The 19,292-nt window shown below is 47.0% G+C and overlaps 2 protein-coding genes across 2 annotated transcripts in view; one reads left to right on the top strand and one right to left on the bottom strand.

The window, feature by feature from the left end:
- The first annotated feature begins 289 nt into the window (after positions 1-289).
- On the top strand, positions 290-17,816 carry LOC146176452 (uncharacterized). The gene is made up of 4 exons (XM_084582797.1): positions 290-460; positions 3,677-3,897; positions 14,013-14,156; positions 17,678-17,816. Exons 1-4 carry the CDS (start codon positions 290-292, stop codon positions 17,805-17,807), a joined length of 666 nt encoding a protein of 221 aa, XP_084438923.1. The 3' UTR covers positions 17,808-17,816.
- LOC146176451 (tRNA (guanosine(18)-2'-O)-methyltransferase TARBP1) overlaps positions 16,509-19,292 on the bottom strand; it is a 32,495-nt gene continuing 29,711 nt past the window's right edge. Inside the window, exon 25 of the mRNA XM_084582796.1 lies at positions 16,509-19,231. Within this exon, the coding sequence (XP_084438922.1) occupies positions 19,084-19,231 (148 nt within the window). The 3' untranslated portion in view covers positions 16,509-19,083. The remainder of the gene's footprint in view (positions 19,232-19,292) is intronic.

Here is a 19,292-nt window from a genome sequence, read left to right as displayed (position 1 = left end):
CAGAAGCAGAACATGTGGCCCGGAAACCTTTGACTACCACTGTACATGTGCATAGCGCCTGAAAGGGCTAAAAGACTTCGACGCTTACTGAAACCCTGCGTGACTTTTGGGTAGGCATTTTCAGCAGTATTATGATGTCACTGTCTTCTCTAAACGCTTTAGGTCCCTCGTTCTGCCAGATGGCGTTGCACTGGTTGAGTTCCGCCAGCTCAAAATGGCGCCCGGCAAGAGACAGCTAGTTGTAATGAAATCTCGTGAATTAATCCATACACACAAAATGCCTTTGCAGATGCGGTCGACGAAGCGTACGTCGAAGACGTCGTGCCTGGTGGGCAGCCTTTTGGCTACTTTGTTCTTCATGGCCGAATGCCGCAGCCCAGTAACAGATCAGGGCTTCGTCGAACTGCCTCAGCAGCCGTCGGTACCTTCGAGGGACGGCCGGACACTGTCTAGCTCGCAGGTAAGCATTCCTAGGTTTTATATAGATAAAATGATTTTGCTTGTGGATGTCGCATCAAGTGACGCTAGGTCATGAAAATCTGGTCCAGTTTCGCTGCTAACGAGAAAAGCAGGTCATCATAATCATGGCTGATTCTATTCGCTTTAAGAGCTACCTATATCTCAGCCGGAAAAACTACAGAAACTTTTCTGTTGTTACGACAGAATTTCTGTGCGGTTTTTGACGGGAAACCTGTTGTGACAACAGAACTTTCTGTGGCAACATCGGAAATTTCTGTAGTTACAACAGAAAAGTGCTACAGAACTGCAGACAACAGAATTAAACTACAGAAAAGTACTACATAACTACAGAAAAATCTGACCTTTACGACAGAACTACAGAATATTTTGTGGTATTTTTTTACACGGTTCTGTACTCTTTTCGACTGAGATGCGCCAGTTTTTGAATCGCTGGTTAAATATTGAGGCACTCCAAGTGACTGATGACTTCCGACAGCCAATTCAACTCATTAGTGCAGAAAACTTTTGTGTGTCATCTCCGTTGCAATGCGTCAACCTCTGGCGCAAGTGCCAAATACTTTTTATGACGAGCCGCCAGTTTTCCTGTAGAAGTAATGCATGATTCCAACCAGTTTTTCGAAAGAGGCTAAGTCCGAAAGTTCGACTTTTGAAAATAAACAGCTATTTCTGGCTGTGGTCACGTGTGATTCGGTCATCATTTCGAATCCTGTGTTGTTTTAGGACGTTTCTGTGAGTTTTGGCATTTTCGCACGCGATTATTGGTAGCTGATGAGATTAGATTGCTGGCAGAAAAGATTGAATCTAAAGGACTCCCCTCCCTATGGAGGCCTCCAATTACTGTCAGCGTCCCCATACTGAGCAAAAGGAACAACGCAGTGTATGACCTGCGATGCCATCCGCGAAGTGTCGTGGAACCCGGCGCCTATTTTCATGTCTGGTTCATCTTAGCAATGACAAAATGTATTGTTCTGTCGCGCGAGTGAGAACGTGTAATGAGGACTGCGGAGCTCGTGGTCCGCCCGTGTCGTTGCTTGCATCGTCCATGATGGAAGGGCCCTCGGAAGAAGTCGCATCTTCCAGACGTGGTCAGCTGCGCGAGTTGACGCCGCGAGCTACGAATCTTGTGAACGACTGTTCCCTATATATGCTCGCTGTCCCTTCTACCTGGCCTGGTCCAGTACTAGGGAAAACAAGTGCTGAACCAAGTCTTGTAAGGTTAAAGTCACTGTCGAGTAACAACGTAGACCCGTGCGCTTAATGAAGCGCTAACTCCGCAGTCTTAAGAATTTTAACATTATTCGGTTTTGTACTTCATCAGTATTTGGTATGTAAAAAAAAAAATAGCTGCGGTTCAGCTTGTGGTTAAATCTGGAGTTGGGCGAGAGCAATCGTCATGGCTACGCTTAGTTTCGGCTTGAATGTAGAGACATATGGCAATCGTCATGGCTACGCTTAGTTTCGGCTTGAATGTAGAGACATATGGCTTTTGCACATAGTAGTTTACGCTATGGTTTCAGCTTTATTTATGCCATAGGGGAATCACTTCACGTATGAGCACCCCTTGCCTCGCGTCGTTGACCATTCTCATTCGGGTATAGAAGACTTGTAGTGGTATGACATCTCTACGTCGAACTCCGGGGCACACCACCGTCACAACATTCGAACGAACCTTCTGTCCTAGCAACTCGCTGTTGTCGTTCGCCTGTACCAACTACCGAGTTATCTGTTTTCTTCTTTTTTTTTTCTTCTTTTCCTTCTTCTTTCTTCTTCTTGCTTCGCTCTTCGGACATACACGGCGAAATGGCGAGGCTGTGGCCAATGTAGATCTCACGACAAAAAGCATTTATCAACTTCTTTCCCACAGACTGATATAATATGCGGCGAGGTTAATCCCCTCGTCTTCGGCGATCCCAGAAAAATGTCTCATTTTCGCGTGCCTACATGTCAGTGACGTCAGATGTGAGGTGAACGCTGCTCTGAGGTAAAATATCAGACCAGTAACCATGCGAAATTTGTTAAGCTTATTGTGCCATGCCAGCGAAAACCACAGTTTCGGTTAACTGCTGTCAAACATTTTAAAAAACCGCTGAATGATGGTTACAGCATAAAATTAGCTCATTCAGCAAGGCAAGCAAAAGCGCTTAAAAAGTTACCGACCCGAAACCGCTAATACAGCCGCTGAAACCTGAAAAAAAAAAAAATCTTTCTGGTATGATCCGGTTCACTTCTGCAACGTTTCTGTGCTTCTCTGCTCGTAAACCAGACCCGCGTGTTTTTTTTTTTTCTTTTTTTTTTTTTTTTTTTTTATGTGCTCGCTGGGAAACCTTAGAAACTACCATTGTGGTCCTGACGCCCTGAACGTGCACATGGACACGGTTGAATACCAAAATGGCACCACTAGATCCAATTTCTTCCATAAAAATTTTGCGAGGACACTTTGGTGACTAAAGGGATGAAAGGCGAAAGCCTGAGTGCTGCATTCTGCTACGCGACTGTTGTGCATGTAGCGATGAATGCTGCTACGAGAGCGACTACTCTTTCACATTCTGCGAGTGCATTTATTCGGTGCATTCTGCTTGGCAGCGACGAGGTCGCGCTCCTTGTATCCCTTCGCAGTTCTACGTGTTGTGTGGTTGATTTTACCGGGTGCGCGACATTAATTAGGGATTAATTAATTAAACATTTGTCACTAATTAGTAATCATTAAGTAGGCATTGATTGTTAATCGGTAATTTATTAGGGATTAGCAATTATTAATTAATCAGTCGTTAATTAGTAATTTAGCATTGATTGGCATGTGGCCATTAGGCACGCATTCGCGCATATTGCGGTGGTGCTCTGTGATTGGTCCAGAACTCCATGACGTCATCCCGCCTCGACCAATCAGAGCCGCTGCAAAAGCGTGACGCTCTTGCTGACGACACCAAAGAGGCAATGAAGGCTTTCGCCTTAAAAGTGTCGACTATATTGCCGTCTTTTCTCGTCCTTGTCTGTGTGCTTACTCGCGTTGCCAGGTACGCAACAGACATGAACTATCCCAGCAGTCACTGCTGTCATCGCAGGACTCTCCACAACTATAGTGCCTAGAATCCACAACGTTGAAGTGCTTAGTGTGCGCTCCCGTTCTCTGTGAACCGCGCTGTATGCACGCCATGAAAAAGCGAAAACGGCTGCGCGTGTTCCCCTGACGGCGCAGCGTGCCCGCTGGGCCGCGGCGGCGGTCGCGCAGGTGCTGGCGTTCAACGTGTCCAACTTCGTGGCCGTGCTGTTCATCAAGGCATTGCTCGTGGCGCTGGGGTTTGCCACGGGCTTCAGCGGTCTCGGCTTGTACGCGGGCCGCCGCACCGACACCCAAGAGTTCACATACGAGTTCCCCGTGCCACCGACAACGCAGCAAGAAGAGAACGGCCCCCTACGGTAAGGCTAAATATAATTAATCTGGTTCCACATACGTTCCGGTTATAAATGGAACTTTTAAAGAAGTTCCACTTATAAGCAAAATTTTTTTTAAGTTGTCCGTATAACTGGAACCTATGTGAAACCAGATTAACAAAACAGAGGAGTAATATTTGCACCGTTGATACACTTGAAACAAAGGGATGAAGATACGAGATTCAGGACAACAAAAAACACAAAGGGATCAAGGATCGAAAGCGAACGTCAGCTCGCCAGCCAACGTTTTGACACGGACGTTGGCTATCGGACTAAGGAGCTCCCATCGATTCTTGTTCAATTAGTATTTCTTTTTTATAATGGGAAATCATTACTAGGCTATGTTGGCAAGGCTACGTCCGCAAAACTAGCGTGCAGCCGTTTTGTCGTTCTCAAGAGTTAGTATCAAACGAATGTTTGTGGTCGAAAAAGGATGAGGATGCTGCAGAAAAAAAAAATGTCGATGTGCCGATTAGTTAATTAATTAGAGCCAAAAATGTAAAAGTAAAATCAAACATACGCCGACATTAGCCATACAACTAATGGACTAATGTCGCTATCCAATGGATGTGACGTCACACCAATCGGAAGTGGATATCTTTCTGACTTAATGAGCCAAAAATGAGGCAAATAAATGCGTGATAATGATCAGAAGTGTACGTATTGCGTTGTAGTAGTACGTCGTAACGAGAAACGATTAGTGTGGCGTAGTGATATTTCGTAACGAGAAACAATTAGTGTGGCATAGTAGTATGTCGTAACAAGAAACATTTTATAGTGTGGTGCAGTAGCATGTCATAACGAGAAACAATTAGTGTGGCGTAGCAGTATGTCTTAACGAGAAACAATTTAGTATGGTGTAGCACTATCTCGATCGTAGCGAGAAACAATTAGTGTAAGAGGGACAATTAGTGTCGAGGAGGCGTCGATGCTTTCGCATTCTTCCAATGCAGATTCTGCAGTACTCTCGCAAATATTTTCCTGTTTACACCGCTGAATTCGGCCCAGAAATTCGCCTTGTTCTGCACAACCGGATCACGGCGATTCGAACTCAAAGGGGACCTGACGCGACGAGCAGTGCGAGGACGTTCTGTAGTGCCGTGATGCAGTAATGCACAGACGTTTGCGGGATGTGGATACTGGGAAAAAAAAAAAAAAAGAAAAATCTGTGCGAAGCAGCAAACAAATGTTAACAAAAAGTAGCTGTGGTTTAGCTTGCGGTTAAACCTGGAGTTACGCGAGAGCTATTTGCATGGCTGCGCTTAGGTTCGGCTTGAATGTAAAGACATGACTTTCAGGAAACAGGAAAAGGTCTGCCAAAATTATCGGGATATCAGGCGTTCCACGGTGACCGGGGAGAAAAATCCCGCGTCTCCACTCTAGTTAAAAGACACATAGCGGTAGTCGAGCATGAGATCAACTCGCGAGACATCGAAGCTGTATTAATAGAAATTATCACTGGTCGCAAGGAAGAGGCTAGTCTCTTCATCTTAAATGTGTACAGCACCCCCCAGCAGAGAAAGGTACGTTTCCGCGCCCTCTTCCGCAAAGCGATCAAAACAGCAGGAAGCAATACTCTTATAATTCTAGGAGACTTCAATGCCGCCCACCAAGAATGGGGCTACAAAAGACACGACCCCAAGGGTAGGCAACCGTGGGAGGACATACATGAGCTCGGCCTCACCCTGCTGACGGACCCTAGCTGTCCATCCAGGATGGGAAACAGCGTCTGTGCAGACACCACCCCGGACCTTACCCTAGGAAAAAACACGGGAGACGCAGTCTGGAAAAACACAGCTCAAAATTTTGGCAGCGACCACTTTGTTCTGGCTCTCACCCTCAGCAAGGGCGTCAAAACGCGTCGCCTCAAAAAACCCAAAATCACCGATTGGGACAGGTTTAGGCAAATCAGAGAAAACTGCGAATCGGGAGATGAAATCCAAAACATAGAGCAATGGGCAGAGACGCTTAAGAAACAAGTAGAGAAAGCAACCACGACCCTACGGGAGGACGATATATGCGCCGGTGACGGTTGACAGCAAACTCCTTCATATGTGGGAAGCAAAATGCGGCATGGAGAGGCGTCTCCGGTCGCAAAGATGGAACCGGAACCTTAGGCGAAGGATAGCAAGATATAACAAAGAGATTGAAGATTACGCAGTAAAACTTTGCGAACAAAACTGGTGTAGTAGGTGAGACGAGATGGAAGGGAACATGAGCCTTGCTAATACGTGGAGCCTACTCAGACACCTACTTGATCCTGACAATTCGAAAACTCAATCGGGCATAAGACTGACGAAAGCCAGACACGCGTTCGAGGGCACGGACGGGGAACTCATGGCGAAACTAATTAACATGTACGTAGGCGACACACAAACCTTACCCCTGCCGGATTACGAAGGACCCTTAAACGAGGCCCTAGACGCGCCGATCACGGAGGCGGAGGTTCGCGCCGAAATATTAGGCCTAAAAACAAAATCGGCTCCCGGCCCAGACGGAATCACAAACAAGGTTCTCCGAAATTTGGACGATAATTCCATCCGCGCGCTCACCAAATACATGAGAACCGTATGGGACAGAGGCCGCCTCCCACAACAGTGGAAGACGGCAAACGTAATTTTGATACCGAAGCCAGGCAAACCCCCTAAACTAGAGAACTTACGACCAATCTCTCTAACATCCTGTATAGGCAACCTGCAATGGAGTTTGCTGAGACATGTGGCGCCACCTGGCGGCCGACGGGAGCTAATACTGAGGCGGCGCAGAAGCTGACGCCGTATATGTTGCGGCCGCTGTGTTCCTTCTGCGTTCGCGTTTTGTTATCCCAGTGAGTGTGATTTACTCATTTAGTGACTTCAGTGGTCTCGTGCGATGCTTCGACTACTACGTATGTGAACAAGAATAAAAATAAGTGCAAGGGCGGCGAGAAAGACTGCCACAATCACGAAGGAAACCTAAGCGTACCGCTTGCTGGGAGAACCTGGGGAGAATGATGAAAGAAGGAGATATTGGCTGCGAGTGAGTAATGTAACTGAAATTCATTTTGTTATGGGGCCATTGGCGTGCAGACGCCAAGAAGCTAAAATAAGACGATTGCCCGTGAGCGGAAGAAACGGCGTATAAACTTTTGATTCGGGGAGTCGCACGCTGGTTGGGACACACTACTCAGTACGCGCTCCGCGCTGTAAAATTTGGCGTGTACTGGTATATGCTGTGGAAGATCGAGTGGCATACGTCCAGAAAAGCAACAAAGCCGTGCAGCCGCAGCATCGTATTCCAGCCGCATTTCAACGGAGGCGAAAGAAAAAAAAAAAATGTTCGTGGATCTGTGAACCGGATTTCTAATGCGATGTCTATTCGGAACCACAAAGACAAAATATCTTCAACACTTCCAATTACAGATTTCAATCAGCATATTGCTCTGTAAATTAGTTCTTAAGGTGCTGAAAAAGTCGAAGTGGCGGAGTGTAGAGGCCCATGATACTGTGTACGCTGAGAATGGAACTTAGTTCTATCGTTCCGCGCCAAATATTTCTTTCACCGAGTGCTCAAGCTACTCAAGATTCTCCTGTCCCAGACGATAGACTATTTCATTATTAGTAGCAACAGTAAAAATTCTAACTCTTAACGACCTCCTTTACGAAAGCTTTGCCATTGATCGAGTGCCAGCATTACCCGCCGGCTTTCCCCAAGATTGAGGTACGGAGGTACAAAATGCATGCCAGTTGTTGTTAAGAGCTTTATTTTTCCAACGGTGTAGGAGGCCCCCTACTCCCCGCCCCCGGCACGCACAGTTTTCGTTGATGACGCACGCTACAAACGCACAGTGCTTGCAATCGCCACATCCGTAGCGGGTACCGCACCATGCCTCCTGTAACTTGCGCGCGGCGCTGTCGAAAGGTGCACCACGAACAAAAGTGTTCGTCATGGTATTAAACTGTAAAGCAAAACCGCGAGGAAATTATTATGCTGCTGTAATCAAACAGCAAGAACAAAAAAAGTAGAAATGGCGGTCAATCTCTTCTCAGGTTCTCTCTGCACTTTCAATGTGTGGGTATGAGGTGTGAACGCAATAGGTAAATGAAAAGCTACGTTTACAAAATTTTTCATTCATTTAATTATTTCTTATTTCATCACATATCCGACTGATGCCCTGAGAGAATAAACTTGGTTAAAGAAAAATCTCCGTCTACTCACGCAAAATTCAAAGCTGTGCGCGCGGGTGTTCCGTCGCGAGCGGCACGCACTTCGCGGTGACGTCGACACAGTTCACGTTTTAAACATGAGCATTATCGAACAGGCGGTGTCCTTTCGTCAGTATTGGTTTTCGGAAGTAGCTCTGAAGACATTCGATTGCCTTAAAACCGCAGAAAATGAGCCGAGATGCTTCCAGCCGTACAACGCGAACGCAACCCGACCGCGCCGGCCTACTCAGATTACTCGGCGCCGCCGTTGGCGGCGCTGAACGCTGCGCTCAACTAGCGCCGCCTGGCCACTGCAGGTTGCCTATAGGGAAATTGATGGAGCGGGTAGTCCAAACGCGACTAACGCGTTTCATGGAGCTTAACGACCTGTGGCCGCACGAAATGGTTGGGTTCCGGCCCGGCCTGTGCACACAGGACGTAATGCTCCGCTTGAGACACGATATCATAGAAAGCGAAACCAGGGACGCGAGGGTACTACTAGGTCTAGACCTGACAAAGGCGTTCGATAACGTAAAACACGCGGCAATTCTTTCTGGCCTCCAAGAATTGGGGGTCGGAAAGAAAACGTACGACTACGTAAAAGACTTCCTGTCGGGTAGAACGATAAAGATAAAGTTTCAGGACATTGAATCCTCCACCGTCAAACTAGGAAGCAGGGGTACGCCACAGGGTTCGGTGCAGTCCCCGTTCCTCTTTAATGTTGCAATGCGAAACCTCCCGGCAGAACTGAGGAAAGTGGAAAACTTGAAATTCAGCATGTACGCGGACGACGTCAACCTGTGGGTTACCCAGGGGAGTGACGCGAGCATCGAGGAGCGCTTGCAAGCGGCGGCGGACACCGTGGTGTCCTACGCGGCCGAAAGGGGCCTCTCGTGCTCTCCACAAAAATCGGAACTGTTTATCTACAACCCGAAGGCGCTCAGGTGTAAACGCCAGATAAACATCAGCGTAACAGTAGACGGCCAAATAGTGCCAAAAGTCGAACAAATTAGGATCTTGGGGCCGTTTCTACAAGCAGATGGGTACAACGATACAACGGTAAAGAAACTGAACGCGTACGCCACGCAAGTCACGGGTCTGTTCAGGAGAATCGCACTAAAGGGTCGGGACCTTAAGGAACGAAGCCTCCTGAAAATAATGCAGGCTTACATCACTAGCCGCATATGTTACGCCACACCATTCCTAAACGTTCGATCAGACGAAAAGCGGAGAATAGACGCACTCATCAGACGATGCGCGAAGAGGGCTCTGGGACTACCCATCTCGACCTCGACTGAACGCCTCCTCGGAATGGGGGTGCACAACAATTGGACGGAACTAGCGGAGGCTGTGCGCATGGCGCAACTAGAAAGATTAAGCAGAACCACCACGGGCAGAACCATCCTCGGCTGCGTGGGACTGCAGTCAGATAGAGGAACAAGCCACAAAGTAGACATTCCACGAGAGTGTCGCGAATATATAATAGTGCCCCCCCTACCTAAAAACATGCACCCTACGTACAACAAGGAGACAAAAGAGGGCCGAGACGCTCGCAAAGAAAGCGGGGAAAATGAAGCCGGGGGAGGTCGCCTACGTGGACGCGGCTAGCGGGAAGTCGGGGGCGGCGGTGGCTGTGGTCGTCAACGGCCGCGGCGTGCCCGCCGCCGCCGCGTCCGTTAGAAGCCGAAATGTAGACACGGCTGAAGAAGTTGCAAAAGCGCTCGCTTGCGTTGGAACGGAAGCCAGCATAGTTATTAGTGACAGCAAAACAGCTGTCTGGAACTTTGGAAAAGGGAGGGTCTCGACGGAGGCAGCCAAAATTTTAGAGAAAGAAAAACTTGAAAGAAAGATTCGAATTATTTGGACCCCCGCGCCCGCGCACGAGTCCGCCCCCGGCAACGAGGCGGCGCACAAGCTAGCCCGAGCTCTCTACTTCCGGGCAGCCGTAGAGCCGCCTGATTGCGATGGGATGGACGAGAGGCTGCAAACTTATAAGGAAATTTTAGAACACTACAGACTTAGCAGAAGGTCCCTGCCACCACCGGACCGAACGCTAACTAACAAGGAGGCCGTCGCTTGGCGGCGCCTGCAAGCTGGGAATTTCCCAAGTCCCGTCTGGCTTTTCCACACGCAAGTGGAGGAAAAGGCGGACGATAAATGCGAAACCTGTGGAGAAAGGGGTACTCTGGATCACATAATCTGGCAATGCCTTGATTCCCCTGGCGCCAAGGAAAACATAAACAGTAGAAAAGCCTGGGAACTGCTACTGCGGAGCGAGTCCCCCGCCAACCAGCAGCAAGCTGTCCGCCTGGCGGCTGAAGCCGCGAAGAAACACTGTCACTTCGCCTGTCTTTAGTCGCGGAGGCCCCGGCCTCCGTCCCATAGGCCTACGTGCCGGGGGCGGGGAGTAGGGGGCCTCCTACATCGGTGGAAAAATAAAGCTCATAACAACAACAACATTAAAGCCCCACTTAAACCGAGCCGCATGAACGTGCCTGCGTGGCCTAGAAATAACGTGAATGCAAAGGTCAAGCCAGGGTGATTGTGATATTACCCTCCCATATGAGGGAAACACAATATGTGGGATGATGAGGGAAATCTTCGTTCCTTTCTACCACCTCCCGCGCGCCGCCATCACCCTCCACATTTCTACTGTTCCCGTTTCCGCGCTTTCGGAGAGGGAAATAAGGTCGTGCCCCAGTGCCTCAAAGTATCTAGTTATAAAGGCGAAAGCCTTAACTGACTATATATGTTCGCGATTTCGCGTCAGATGGAAATGACCGCAAAACACGCAGGAGTAAAAGAATGATCGTATAAGGTAGGAGATGACAAAATGTCGCTGCGAGCCCGATTTGTAAGTGGGGAGTAATTAATTAATTAGAGGCAATAGAGTCAATTAGACGTCAAAATAGACATAGACGTGCACATAGTGTATATTGACATGCAAACCGGTAGCGAGGTCGGAATTGTGCGGAAGTCGTCGAAATTGTGGCAAAAAACCTCAAAGACGATTAAAGGGTTTGAATGGATTAAAAAGTCTAACTATAAAATAACATTTGCCGAAAACATGTCGAAAAAGGCTGCACCCATAGTGACGTGCCATTCTTTCCCCAAAACATGACCACTTGAAGTGTATCCTTGTGGGCCACGTTCGTATCGCACCACGAGGTCATGACCTTGACTCTGGGTGATCTTTGACCTTTCGAAATTGGAACTGAGGAGAGTTGAAGAGGGTGGAGCACGTGATTAATTACGTAGGGGACGTCACGTCGCTTGGAAACAGCCATGACGTCAATCGATAGGTATAATAAGAACGAGGAGCAACCACGCCTCGACTCAGAGCCAGCCATGGAAGCCAGTAGCGATGATGCTGAGCTTAGCGCGTCCTACAGATGCCAGTTTAATCGGGCTACGAAAGAGTTCTACCAAGCGTATTCATGCTGTGAAGCTTTTACCGAATACCATGTTTAACTATACTAAACCTCTACTAATTTTTGCGGGCGTAAGTTTTGCGGACCCCGGAAGTCCGGTCCACGAAACTCAGGCCCGCAAAAAACTGTTGTGGTTCCTAGAGAGTAGGGGGAAGGCGGTGGGCGTTGTGGGTGAAAAAGCAGAAGCATGCTTACTATGTGGGTGTTTGAAGTTCATGAACTACAGCCGTGGAGGTGATATAGACTGCTATCTGCAGTGTCCAACTGTCAACTCGGCAGTTGTGGGATGGGAAGTTGCCATGACAATCGAACCCGGGACACTTGGATCCTGTGGCAAACATGCAACGCCTAGACAGTGGAGAGGCGTTGCTACGGCTTCATTGTGTAAGCAGTGCTTTATATCTACGTCGGGTGGTTTTTCTCATAATGTGGCAGCTTGCGACTGTATATTGCCACCTAGCATCGGCAGGTGGCGCGGTGATACATGACCTCGAAGTTGACAAAGTGTTGCTTCCGCTCTCCCGTCTGTGCCGCTTTTGCCGTCCCCTTTGCGCTGAATTCCTGTCATTAAAGCTTCTGCCTTCGTATACCTGGCTCCGAGTCGCCCAGTACGTGACAATATATCATGTGTGTTTCCAATGACGTGTGATATAATAGGAGCATAAATTAATAGTGATTTGGCGGGTAGTAAGTGCATAAACGTGAACGTAAATCAAAAAGGACATCCGCAGACGAGAGCCATTAGGTGGTCCCATCACGCTATTAAAAGCTCCGCTAAAGGAATCCGCAAATTATCCGCGCACAGCACACGGACGCCTCTCCGTTTCGCCTCCGTCGAAACGCAACCACCGGATGATCGGATTCGGCCTGTCGTCTTCGCAACCTCTGAGGCGCAGACAGTTCACGAGACGTCTCGCCTGAATCATTCATGACGAATGCTGCCGGTAAACTGTGAGCTGTTGCGATCAGTTGTCACCGGCAGTGGAGGCTATTAGCAGGACTCTACTGCAGAGCGAGCGCCACGGCTCCAGCTTGTTGGTTGGTTGCACAACTTTTATTTCCATCGGAAATGGCCGTCCTCTTCCCCGCCCCCGGCACGCATGCTGGGGAATACGGGGAGTCCTTCCTCCATGCGGGGAGTCGTGCGCCCGCGGATTGCAATAGAGCGACGTCATGGTTGTCACTTGATTAAGCAAAGGCGAGCGCGCGTTTACTTCGGTTAAAGTGAACTAGAATATTACTAGTGCACTTTACCTCGGTTTCGGCGGCGGGTGAGTGATGTCATAGCTGCCACGTGTTCTCTACTCGCTTCAGGATAAACACGTGCACACAGAGAAGCTACGGAGGGGAACAGTAAAACCTTTCGCTTTTAATAACGGTAATTGCAACACTGCTCAATTATTTGGACTCCTCAGGTCGCAAGATGCTGCAAAGGTGCGAGATGGCGGCAGAAGGAAGGATCCGTAATTGTCTCAAATCTCCGTGGACACTTCAACCTCACCGGAATTGAAGGGATGAAGGAGGGGTGAACGTACAGGCGCTGTAACGGTGGGCTTTGGATTTAGACTGACCTGTGGTTATTTAAAAAGCCACTGAAATTGCACGGCACACGGAGAGGGCATTGGGTGGCTGCTCCCTTCACTCTGGGGCTGGGGGCCTAGCAGCCTTCGCCCATTTCGATGGAGGCTCCTTTGCCACCGGCGTATTTTTTGTGCATGCCGCCATTACAGTCACCGCCTCCTCGGTGGCAGACGACATCTGTTGCGACGCGCATCTCTTCCTTTCTTTTTTCCTCTTTTAGCGGTCAGTCAGCTGGCAGGCCCGTTCATTTTCTTTTCCTCTTTCCTACAGTTGCGAAGGAAGCACAACTTTATTGTGCAAAGGAAAGGTGTGGGTACAACACAACAGCACCTAGTACGCGTTTTCACATTTCGCCTTCATCAAAGTGCAGCTGCCGTGACCATGTCCTCGCAGAACGCTTGGTCCACTGGGGCTGACAAAAGCGCTTGATTCAGTAAACACTCACGCCGATTCTTCGGTTACACCACGCCCTTGTAGAGCTTTCGAAGAGTGCTTTGTTTCAGATGCAAAAGTGGTTTATGTGGTCTCCGGTTTAGCTGGCATCAGTTATGGCAACCTTGTATTGTGGAGCCGCCATAATGTGCGTCAATTCAAAACTAAAAGCACACAAAAAAGAATGTTTCCGACGCGTCGGTGTTTCTCACAGCTGAGACACTTTGCAATGCTGTCCAGCTGTGCAATAAATTGGTTTACCGGAAAGGAAAGGCGCCGTGTCTGCCACATATTGTTTTGCTAAACTCATGGATTTTAAATAAAGGGAGGAAGGTGGAAGTGAAAGTGAGAAGGGAAGAGGAGCGGTAGTGAAGGGTTAAGAGTAATTTCCACCATATGTTGCGTCGTGCGTGCTATGGTTGCCAGTAGAGCTACAATGAAGTCACGTGAATAAGCTCTATACCACATGCAGATGGCTGACAACGTATCTGGCAACCCTGAACAGTGGCGACCACATGTGCCTCAAGAGGCTGGCGTGTGAGCAACCTGAAAGAGCAAGGTTCTACGCCGGTGCCAAGGAGATGCTGGTCTCTGCACTCAGGATGGCTCCCCCTTGGCAAGTGCTTCTTTATGTTTCACCTAAGACTAGTTTCGCTTAAACTGCGCCCCCTCGTTTTGGTAACAAAATCTCGAAGGAGCAGATCAAGCGTCGAGAAAATAGTAGGGCGTTCCACGGCTTATGTAATAGGTGCGACGGGGTATCAAGGGAGCCTCATTTCAAGGGACGGCATAATGTAGGACAGCTCGTGGTCAGCGCGCATGTCCGGCTGAGATGAACCCTAAGGATAAAAGCGAGAGGAACGGGTTTGCACCAGAATGAACAAAATGTACAAAGATGAGCAACGCGCCTACCAGAGAATAAGACGCACATATATCTTGGCTCGCCGACAGAAAGCAGCGCCGCGGGCTCGACAATCAAAAAACGAAACTATGCGGCGACGCGACGGATCATCTGCGATCGCTTACCAGTCGGACTTTGACACAACCTTCCGAGCTATACCCCCTCCTCCCCTTTTTTTTTCACATCCAAGTTGGCTGATTAGTGCTTGAACAGGCCGAATTTTCAGCTCACGCGGAGCATGTGCCTGGCACGCTGCTCCATTACGCATCGTTAAGCAAATTTGTCAGAAATTGTGGCAAACATTACCCAGATTTAAAATTTGTTTGAATTAAACGAAAGTATTAATCATCTATGTTTGAATTCTTATAAATCTATTCAAATGTACTGATGTAAGTCCTTGCTTTTTGTCCTTCACATTAAAATCGCTAATTCTTCATTTATGTCAGCTGGATCACGCAGCAAGGCCAGTCTTGACCAAGCACTTGTGGTGGATGTAGCAATTGTACCTAGAGTGCACATGAAGCTTGCGCTAACCCTCCCAATCTTCATTTTAAGAACAAGACAGAGAGCCGGGGCCATCATGTTGCACATGCAACGGAAACAAATGGCGAAGCACGAACACAGCATTTGGATAGGCGGATCGTGCCTATTGTAGCGATTCTTGCCGCCAGATACCTTGGCAGAGGTTTTCACTACAAAATTTACAGAAGTGACTGTCACAAGCCAAAACGCTGCAATGCACAACATGGAACTGCGCGCAGTGCCGGCGCAGGCTCTTGCTTTTCAGTTCAGCAACGACGGTATTTTGGCAGATGCAGTGTGCAATATAAACAGAAATCAACATATCTGCGCATGAGAATTAAACCATGCACCAATTACTATATTGACATAAAATGCAACTTTCGATCGGTTTACTGATGCTAGGCCTAATCGGCCAGCCAGTAGGATTTATGGATTCAAAGACATGCAAGCTTGATTAGGCCGGTCGACTTTAATTTCCATGCCTGCGCTGGTCATGTTTTTTAAACGACAGGGGAAATGGCAGCTGCTCAAAACATAAACATACACCAAATCTTTGCCAGACGGACGGCGGCTCACATATTATTGGTATAGAAACTACACATGCGATGCATGTTGTCATGAAACAGTTATGACCGTTCTAAGTGAGCTTCAAGGGATGCGAACGCCTCAGAACGAGGGCGACAATCATGGTTACACCTCCCTGAATTGCGCGAGCAAGCCACCGCCCAGAGCAGTGGGCTTGGATCATTTTATAAGGATAGTGTAGTTGCTTTTCATTCTTTTTTTCTATTTGGCACAGTTTGGCAGTTCAGCACATGTGGTGCAATGATGGTGTCACTGAATGCATCACTAACAAGCAGAAAATATGGAAACGAAATTTGGTAACAAAATCAAAAGAACGGTGTATCTAAAGTGCTGCTAGAAAGTTTGAAATGTCAAGAATGTCAAGAAAAACAGCACAGCGAACAAATGTCACAGCCAGCTTTTAAAGGGGTACTACACACAAATTCAACTTAGCCTGTAATTGATAGATCCCCACATTATTCCCATTGATGGTAGACCACTACAACGCCCAGAGGGGAAAGAGGGAAACATTAAAAAGAGGGGACGGCTGGCAAATGGACAGCATCATGAGCCCATTTCTCACTTAGTCAGCGGTGTACTTATTTCTTTACAAAAAGATGGAGATAAAATGCAAACTCAATGAAACATAGTGCAGTGGTGTCCGGAACATGCCTCTAAAACAAGATATTTCTCCTATCTTTACCAAGAAATACTTGGCAAAATAAGGAACTGACGGTGAAGCTTTGGGTCGCCACTGTTGCCAAAGCTAATCAAAATCCAGCAGCTTTGTCTGCTCAGGCACAGTGCAGACCAATTCGCTGCGAGGCTGTGCAAAAGCAGCGACCCTAGAAGTACAAGAGCAAGGTGAACTATTAAAGGAAAAACCTGTCTTTGCAACATCACTGCTTTGATTATTGATGAGACATTAATCAGTTATATTGTAGCTGTACTCCCCAAAGGTGACAACGGTGGAGATTGCAATGATATTTAGCCTTTTCACACCGATAGAATGAAAGATGTGCTGCTCCACGGTACACTTACATTTGGCACTGCAGTCCACTAAAGATAGAATGAAACGAAATGGCAAAGTCACTATAGAGAACTATTTGGCAGACATCTATGGCTCTGTAACTAAAAATACTCAGTCTTTTGCACATAAGAGGGACACGTGTTCCAGTAGCTTCAAGTGCAGTGGTGCACTTATGACAATGGGGCATCTGTGTGCTACATCTTTGCATGCTGGATAATACTGAACTCTCAAACCATTCAGCGTACTTCAACTTTCACTAATGGGCCTCTTTGTGTTCTGAGAGTTTTCGCAGGTGATGGCATAAAAATCAATGCAAGCAATTCGGTGGGGGAAAACAAATTTAAAAAATTGAACTTTCCAACCTTTTCCCATCAGTCAACTGCCCCATAATAGTTCACTAAGCAGTTTTAAATCAGAATTCATTTTCTTATACATCAAAAATAATGCGGCATAGATACATGTGCCACATTTGAAATCCTTTTTACCAAGTCATGGATACACATGTTTAACACTTTTTCCACTAATAAAGCTGCGTTTATTCCACAAGCTCAACAAGAACTGTTTAAGCTGCTCTTTTGGCTGGATATTTCAACCATTTATTGCAAGAGCATGAAAGGAAGGGAAGGTGATATGGAGATTTGATGTTATGCAAAGCTTAACTATGAAGTGTCTTGGCTAGTGTAAAGTGCTCGTTATATGTTATCACCTGTCCATGTATACTTCGCTTCTGCTTGAACTCTCTACTCTTTGTGCTACGAACCTAATAAACCAAAACAGACTGAACTGTATTATATTACTCCATTGTGAGGCAAACACAAGCTTGTGCTGTGGCCGTACTGTACAATCAGCAGCAAAGTGCAATAACTCTCATTAGTCTATGCTACAGTACCGCTTTTCTCAAATAAAGGTCAAGATACAAAATGAGTAAGTCTTTATTGCAGCGAGTCAGGTACCACACGTGAAATTATCACCGCAACAAGAGTTAGTGCGCCCAGCACAAACACTTGGCGCTGTCTTCTTCCATGCCACTTGAAAGTAAAAGAGTGTCAGAAAAATTCTCATCTTGATCGATGTAAGTCATCATCATGAAATGAACTGAAAATTTTGATTTGTTTTTCAGGCTCTACTCTCACAACCCAGCCCACGACCGAATAATGGCGTCAGTACGATTAGCGGCACAAATAGGAACGAAGTTTCACCAACTTTGCCGCAGGAAGTTCCCCTGCAGAAACTTCCGGTCGGACAGATGACATCAACGACCTCCTTCAACATATTGATGTTCCTTACTATTTTATGCGCCCATCTGCATCCATAATGGGAACAGACACCCAACTGTAACATAAGTGCATCTTACCATCTCACTCAAACAGCTGAGCTGTGCACAGAATAACAGTGCCACGGATGAATTCTTTATGTGAATTAAGGTAGTTGCAGCCACTCACATAAAATAAAATAAAATACTGCAGCATCTTCAAGGAAATGTATGCAGGCACAAATGTATAGGTGCACGAATAAATATTCATTTCGAAGCAAACAGGCTATCCTACAACTCTTTCTAATACTACACGCACAAAAAAATAAAGTTTCAAATAAATGTCATGAGCAGATAAGTGGCTAACTGAAGCACCAGAATGCATTCAAAGGCCAACTAATGTTTTATAAAGAAAACACCTAAGTAAACCGGACGTATCTATTACAGCAGTATATGGCACAGACTTTCTAGAAAATGGCACGTATCCTAAAAGGCGACGCAATTCAAATTTTCCTTTTGAAATGAAGAGTTTGTTGCATCTGCGCTCTACACTGAGTAAGGCAAGCTGCTGCTGCCTACATACTATTGAAACTAGATCAATTCACATGGCGAACAAGCAGGTTTAGCAGACAGGCATCCTTAAAATGACGTGTCATCAGTAATACCCGTAAAAATCTGCTGAACGTAACACAACTACTCTATCTTCCACAGCATCAATATTCCCTATCCTATACAAATTGATATAAATCTACACCATGTAGCTCTTATGATATAATATGAGAAGGAACTATTCTCATAGCATTAATCTTATAGAATACAGCTCAGCAATAAGCTAGCCATATTACTGGCATAACAAAATGCTACATAGCTATTTTACCTCTTATGCACACTTCAAAGACCAAAGGCGCTTAATTTCCAGAAAAGCATACACTGAGCTCTAGGTATGTCGACCAGAAAACCCTAGTTGCTACCACGTCACATATTTGAAGGCTACGAACGCAACAGCGAGCTTTCAACACTTTTTCAGATTGTCAATGTGAAGCCTCGAGATGTACGACAGCCTTAACACAATAGCAAAGCTATCCGAACAGCCACGCCCTTTGTTCCATCGCCTGCACAACGACGCACAGTTCACGCTAATGCTGTGATGATTGCGCAGACTACACTGGCACCGTTTGGCTCGAGTACTACAACAAATGACCGTTTTCGCACAGCAAATAGTAGCTATGTTGTTAAGCAGCACCACTGCAGGTCGCGACTACTCTCCATGCTGGTTACGCCAGATGCTGCTTGGTGTACTCCCAAACCAAAATGGCTCCACTGACGTGAACATTGAGGGAACGAATGACCCCGTGTTGAGGGATCTCGACACACACGTCAAGCAGCTGAATCAGCTCAACTGGGAGTCCTTCCTTCTCGTTTCTAAAGGAAAGGGCAAAAAAGAGCAATAAGTCTCACTGCAGTTCTTTTGTCTGCAAGACAT

This window comes from Amblyomma maculatum, chromosome 10 (assembly GCF_055883805.1).
Source record: "Amblyomma maculatum isolate TAMU_Amacu chromosome 10, ASM5588380v1, whole genome shotgun sequence".
Classification (NCBI taxonomy): Eukaryota; Metazoa; Arthropoda; class Arachnida; order Ixodida; family Ixodidae; genus Amblyomma; species Amblyomma maculatum.
This window is presented reverse-complemented; position numbering and strand designations above follow the sequence as displayed.